The following is a 7,064-nucleotide window of genomic DNA, read 5'->3' as shown; positions in this document are numbered from 1 at the left end:
TTTTTTTTTAAAAAGGATAACCCGCTTTAAAGGATAGCCCGCTATCGACTGGTTTTAAGTGCTTTTCTGCCCGTTTGGGATTGCCCTGCTTAAAATGGGGAAAAACGATGCGGAGCGTGGTGGTTTTAGCGTTTCTGAAGGCAGCGTGGCGGGTTTAAATGTCTCTGCAGGGAGCGTGGTGTTTTCAGGGCTTCTCTAGGATGTGTTCGCAGTGCAGAACTTGATTAACAAAAGAGGAGCTCTGAATTGAAAAGTGTCTGCCGCACATCGGGATTCCCCAAGAGCTTCTCGCTCTGTCGCGGTATTAAAACGGAGTTAAATTTGGAGGGTCCTTTAATAAATGAATGAGAATCGATGATTTTGCAGATGAAAAGGTGGTAAGGGAGATAAATGTCAGCGTTTGACTCTGTCTCTTATCAGTGTGAGTGGTTGTGACTAACTGGTTTGTGTATGGGACATTTCCAGGCAGGTTTGGAGATGGATTATATGATTCCTATATGAGGATAGATGATTTAAGATACCAAGAGCCTTCAAATGAAGAACGCAGCGCCTCTGGACCTTCTTCCCTTCCAAGACCTCAAGTGAGTATTTTAAAGTCATCTGTGTCTTCACGTTGTGTTGTGTGGCAGTGAGAACTATCCAGGAGTGAGATATCTCCCTACAGACCAAAAAAAAGTGGGATTTTGCAGCGTTGTAGTAGTTTATTAACATTATTGTGTTCACTGAGCGTAAAAATGATGTGCTGCGTTCGCCGTAGAACTTGCTGGCAGCCTCAGGAATCCCATCTGAGTGTCCTCAGCTTGTGTTTTAATCAAAAAAGTCACTTTACAAAGGGTTGAAGTGTTCTGCCATGTCGCCTTGTGCTGATAAGTAAATCCACACACACTTTGCTTTACCCCCTGCACGTTTCCATTTTAGTTTCCCTCATGAAAATTCCAACGGATAAGTACTTAGGAACAGCAGAAGGAGCAGTGTGGGTTTGCATGGCTGCCAAACATCTCACAAAAGTATCTTTCTCCTCTGAAAACTTGGGCATTATCTGTCACTTCGTCTGCTACCAAAATAGCTCTTTATGGACTGAAGGTGTTAACAGGCTGCTCCACAAGGGCTGTGTTCCCTCAGCAGTTGTGGAGTTGGGAGATCTTTCCTTGAACTGATTCAGCTGAGCACTAGTGGTCGTGTTTAGCTGTACTTTTGTACACTGATCTGTCTTTTAGATGGGTTTTTAATGTGTTTTGGCTCTTGTTCAGTTCTGGCAGAAGGGAAGGAGCTTGAGCTTAAAAAAGTCTCACTCTCTAAAAAGTGAAAATAGACGTTTCCCTGAGTAAGATGCATTTGGAAATCATCACCTTGTGGGATTTTACGGTAACAGGTATTAGTCATTAATTTGGTCTGTGCAAACTCGGGCATGGGTCTGTGTCTTCCCTTTTTGGCAATGTTGAGGGAGAGCAGAAGGAATTTAGGGTTTTGTTGAGCAGGAAAGTTTGAAGAGTAGTTGGTTGGGGTGTTTTTGTTTGCAGGGATACAGAAACATTGCAGTGTTTTAAGTTGTAGTGTAACTTCAGTTGTTCATTACTGAACAAAAGTCAGTAGAATGGAACTCTCCAGTTAAATACAATTATAACTCCAGGAGTATTTTGTTTGACTGGTGTATCTTCATCTTTATTTTGACCCTGAAGCCTGTTAACTTCCTAAAGCAAGATTAAGGATTATAACATGCCCAATTTTGCATGATGATGCCTAAATAAAATACAACCTCAGTGGTATCATGCAAGCAGGAACTGAGGCACAGCATGCAAGGATGATACTCAATTTTAATGGGGAAGCATCTGGATTTAAGTGATATTTAGTTTCCTGGCAAGATTTTTCTGTTAGGATGTAATGTTACATGAGAATTGAGTCCTGGTGACTGCAGCTGCCCATTCCTTCAGCTGAGCTGTAGGAGAACATAAGTCTCTCTGCTTGGAGAATATATGGATTGAATTCAGCCTGTTTAATTCAGTGTTCAGAAAAAATCTGATGCACTTTTGTAAAGCCAGTTGTGTGGGAATTGGGCTGTTTCCTTGTCAATGAACATGAAGTTTTGTAAGTGAGAGTTTGAGTTGTTGTCAGCCTTATTTCTTGCCTGCTGGTAGTGCTTTTTACCAATAAAACAAAAGCTGTGGTTTGTGAAATAAAGCTGGTGTTGCCCAGAACTCGTGTGACTTTGAGTGCAGCTCTTCTGAGTTCAAGTGAAGATGGATCTATATTTGTGTCTCACCATCACGTGGCAAATGATTTTGGGAGTCCTCTAAGATTGAAAATTGAGACCTTACTACTGTTGAGTCAGGTTTGAAATCCAAAGCCAAGGTTCCTTCATTAAGAAATCATTCCAGGATAAATGGAATAATGAATTCCTTGGTTATTTAGGGATTCAAAGGTACAGAATGTCTTCTATGAGCAGCAGCATGAGCAGAGTTGCTGTTGCTCCTGAATAGAGAATATTAAAATAAATGTGAACCTAGTTCTGTGTTTATATTTTCTGTTTGTTTGTAAACTTACCGTTTGGGTCTGCTGGACTGGATAGTCTTTTAGCCAGCTCTGAAAAAAAAGTCATTCTTATCTCAGAGCTTCAGCCAGGCTCCAAGAAAAAGGCGTTTATTCGGAGTTACCAGGGCTGGGCTTTGTTGCTTTTGCTTCAGCCTCTCTGCAAAGGCGTGTCTCTCCCAGTACACTGCATTTTTGGGTTGATAGGACCCAGAGGGGTGGAACTTAGTAGGATGTATCCCATGGCCCCTCCTCACCATCGATAAGCACTGACTTCTGCAGGAAATGCCCATTTTTGGGGGCTGGTGAGCAAGAATTAACATTTGAAGGCAGCACCAACAAACAGACCCTTTTAAGAGATGTGTGTAGTTGTTTTTGGCGAGAACATTCACTTCCCTTATTTACTGACCAAGCCAAGATGTTGGACTGGATGTAACTAAAAAGGAATTTGGTTTTATTGCTGTGGGGCTACAGGTTTATTTATATTTTTTGTTTGATTCCTGTATAGTTATTTTGGTTTTCAGGGATTCGGTTTGGCATGTGTCTGAGATCTTTATTTTTAGATTAAAGGACAAAATGGAAAACAGATGTTGCCACTGCAAGGCAGGGCTTCCTCAGGGCTGCATGGGATGAGACAACACCTCTGTGCTGTCCATCAGCATGGGGTGTCAGTGAGCAGAAAGGGGAATAACTGCTGTGCTAGTAGGGAACTGACCTCTGGGGAGCGCAGCATTTACTAAACTGCAAAAATGACAAGCTTGAAACATTTCACAGCGTTCTTCTCACCTTCTGTGGGTTCGTTTCAGATGTAAATATTTTAGTGAGAGGCAGTGGTTACGGCCTGCTGTCAGCTGAGTGGGAGTAGGAGATATTCTCAATTATTCAAAGCTTCTAAGTCTGTCTTAAGATAGTTGTGCAGCTCTCTCTCCTCTGTGGGGACCAGACAGGACCCAAGGGAGCCGCTGGAGCTGTGTCAGGGCAGGGTCAGGTTGGATCTCAGAGAAAGGTTCTTCCCCCAGAGGGTGGTTGGCACTGCCCAGGCTCCCCAGGGCAGTGGGCACGGCCCCAAGGCTGCCAGAGCTCCAGGAGGGTTTGGAAAACGCTCTCAGGGACAGGGTGGGATTTTGGGGTGTCCTGTGCAGGGCCAGGAGTTGGACTGGATGATCCTTGTGGGTCTCTTCCAGCTCAGGACTTTTATGATTCTGCCATACAATGGGTACAATGTTTTGCCCTTCAAAGAAAAAACATGTTTGTTAGATTTTCTTTTTTTTTTAAAGGATGGTTTACCTTGTCTTGCCCTGTCATCCCTCCGCTCCTCTCTCAGCTGGGGCACACCAGCCATATGTCACCTGCTGGGGCTTCTTTGTCTTCCTCTGGCAACTTGTCTGTGTGATATTCCTGCCACTTCTCGGCACGTTCACGTTACGTTGCCTGTTCCAGACAGGTGCAAGTTGCATCTGTCGTTGGTTGTGTTGCTGCACCCACGTTTAAAGCTAAACATAGCTGCTCCCTGGCAGTTTGCTGACTAGAGATAGGTATTGTGTCCTTTTGGAGTGTTTGGCTCTCTAGGGTTTCCCTTTATGGATTTAAAAGCACGTTGCGGCCGTGCAAGTGCTGTTTCAGTGAGTTGCTTTCTCTTTGTGTACCTTTTTATAACTGTGCTTGTAACTTAATTTAATCCAGCATTTTATATTTGTTCCTAATAAATGCCAAACGCATTGGTGTTAGTGATTTTGTTTTATGTTGGTATTGCTTTCGTTCTTAGTCTGTGCTTTAAAAGATAAACTAAAGTCCTTTATTTTCCTCTATCTGTAGGTTTCTATCAACAAACTCATGATGAAGGATCAGTCTCTGCCTGGAAATCAGGTCAAAGTGGAGCAGTTATTTGAGGACTCTGGCAACAAAAGGAGCAGTTCTCTCCAGAGTGCAGGAGTTTCTGGTTTAGAAAGACCTCTCCCTTCCTTGTCAAAAGATAAAATCGTAGACAACGTAAGCTCTTCTAGAACTGGGGGCAGAGCACTGAGATGTCTTTCCCAGGCTCCAGAGCAGGCTGTCAAACAGTACAGGCACCAGTTATCTGCTTATGAGCAGCAAGAGATATTTAATTTTTCTGAGATTTACTTTGTGGGTCCAGCTGCAAAAAAGAGACAAGGAGTCATCGGCGGCCCCAACAACGGCGGCTACGACGACGACCAAGGCAGCTACATCCACGTGCCCCATGACCACCTTGCCTACAGGTATGAAGTGCTCAAAATCATTGGCAAGGGCAGTTTTGGACAAGTTGCCAAAGTCTACGATCACAAACTCCACCAACACTTGGCCTTAAAGATGGTTCGCAACGAGAAGAGGTTCCATCGCCAAGCGGCGGAGGAAATCCGGATCCTGGAGCACCTGAAGAAGCAGGATAAAACAGACACTATGAATGTCATTCACATGCTGGAAAGCTTCACCTTTAGGAACCACATCTGTATGACCTTCGAGCTCTTGAGTGTGAACCTGTATGAGCTGATTAAAAAGAATAAGTTTCAGGGCTTCGGTCTCCAGCTGGTGCGGAAGTTTGCTCACTCCATCCTGCAGTGTTTGGCTGCTCTTTATAGGAACAGAATCATCCACTGTGACTTGAAGCCAGAAAACATCCTCCTAAAACAGTACGGGAGGAGTGCAATCAAGGTTATAGATTTTGGGTCCAGCTGTTTTGAGCACCAAAGAGTCTACACGTACATCCAGTCTCGATTCTATCGGGCGCCAGAGGTGATCCTGGGAAGCCGCTATGGGTTGCCCATAGACATGTGGAGTTTTGGCTGTATCCTGGTGGAGCTTTTGACTGGGTACCCTCTTTTTCCTGGAGAGGACGAGGCAGACCAGCTGGCCTGTATGATGGAACTTCTTGGAATGCCACCCCAGAAGCTTTTGGATCAGTCCAAGCGAGCCAAGAACTTCATCAACTCCAAGGGTCACCCTCGCTACTGCACCGTCACGACGCACGCGGACGGCAAAGTGACCCTGAACGGGAGCCGCTCGCGCCGGGGGAAGGTTCGGGAAGCTCCGGGGAACAAGGACTGGGTGACAGCCCTGAAGGGCTGTGATGACCCCTTGTTCATAGACTTCCTGAAGGAATGCCTGAGCTGGGATCCCGCCGCGCGCATGACTCCGGGCCAGGCCCTGCGGCACCCCTGGATTTGTAAACGAGTGCCCAAACCGCCCCCTTTGGAGAGAACCACCAACAGAAGGATCCCCAGCTACACAAGCTCTTTCCAAGGGACGGGTTCCAGGCTGCCTTCCGTGGTTGCAGGAGCCAACAAGCTGAGGGCTAATTTGGGATCTGACTCTGGTAGCAATATTCCTCTCTGTTCCGTGCTCCCCAAACTGGTCAGCTAGTGGGGAATGCCGGATTTCCAGAACACGCCCCTCGTGTTCTAACTGTCCGTTCACGACGTGCAAGGAAATTAAATGCAGAGGTTTTTAATGGAGTTCCTTTTTGTTAGAGGCTGCATCTTGAATTTTCAGAGATCAGTCAAAATGTTCACATTTAAAGGGCTAACTTTTATCCAGTTGCTTCACTCACACCGTGGGGGATATTCCATTCCTGGGGAGCTCAGCTCAGCTGGTGGGTACAAGGACAGCGTGGCAGATGTGCTGTTTAAAAATGTTGTTTTAGAAATCAAGCTGTTTCTTATCATGGTTTAACAGACTCTTTTGCTTAAGACAGAAAGGGAACTTGATTTCAAATACATATTTTCAGTTATCTCCAACTGAACTCTTTTTATTCTGGGGAGAGTTTTTACATCTCTTGTCAAAAGCACAAGTGCATTAATGCAATGCATTAGGAACTTGCAAATTGCTAAAGTTTTAAGGATTTTATTTCTCTGCACTGTTTTTCCCTTATCTATCCTGAGATTTTTTAAAAAAAATGCCATGAGATGTAGACACCAAAAAAGGAATTTGTTGTTGGGAAAGAAAACATTTAGATGATAAAATTTCAAAGGAGCGTAGAAATGCCACGAACCACAAGATATAGCTAAATAAAACTATGAATTTCTGTAACACTTGCTATTTCCCATAAAAATCTGTGGGAACTGTTGGGGAATTCGAGGTCAGGCCTGGTCCATCACAAGAATTCCAGATCAGGCCTGGTCCCTCACAAGTGTGAGCCAGTTTGTTCAGGGCTAATGATGCAATTATGTTTCTTTGGAGCTCAAATTTCAATCATCAGTTCTGCCAGGTGTGTGTCTTCATTTTTCCTGTGTTGTTCCTAAAACAAAAACGTTGGACTTTTAAGAGCTGGTTTATATAGATGTTTGAAATTTTGGTCATTTAAAAAAAAAAGTTATCTTTTTTTTGTGTAGAGTGAATTCCACTGAATTACGTGAAGCTCTTTTAATAAAATGCAAACATGCCACTCCTGTCAGACAAGTAAAAGTTTTTAAGGCCTGGGATTGTGACTAGAAAATGAGGGGGTGGGGGAAAACACGTGTAATAATTGGAAGTGTGCTCTGAAATCTAAAAAAAAAAAAAAAATCTGTGAAAACATAACCAGG

At 44.1% G+C, this 7,064-nt stretch overlaps 1 protein-coding gene across 1 annotated transcript in view; it reads left to right on the top strand.

Moving 5' to 3' along the window:
• The window catches only part of DYRK3 (dual specificity tyrosine phosphorylation regulated kinase 3), a 7,483-nt gene extending 427 nt beyond the window's left edge, over nt 1-7,056 (top strand). Inside the window, exons 2-3 of the mRNA XM_017832157.1 lie at nt 466-581; nt 4,342-7,056. Of these exons, the coding sequence (XP_017687646.1) occupies nt 466-581; nt 4,342-5,904 (1,679 nt within the window). The 3' untranslated portion in view covers nt 5,905-7,056. The remainder of the gene's footprint in view (nt 1-465; nt 582-4,341) is intronic.
• Nucleotides 7,057-7,064: the final 8 nt, after the last annotated feature.

The sequence above is a fragment of the Lepidothrix coronata genome, unplaced genomic scaffold (assembly GCF_001604755.1).
Source record: "Lepidothrix coronata isolate B3197 unplaced genomic scaffold, Lepidothrix_coronata-1.0 Scaffold199, whole genome shotgun sequence".
Taxonomy (NCBI): Eukaryota; Metazoa; Chordata; class Aves; order Passeriformes; family Pipridae; genus Lepidothrix; species Lepidothrix coronata.
Note: the sequence above shows the minus strand (reverse complement) of the source record. Positions and strands in the feature narration are given on the sequence as shown.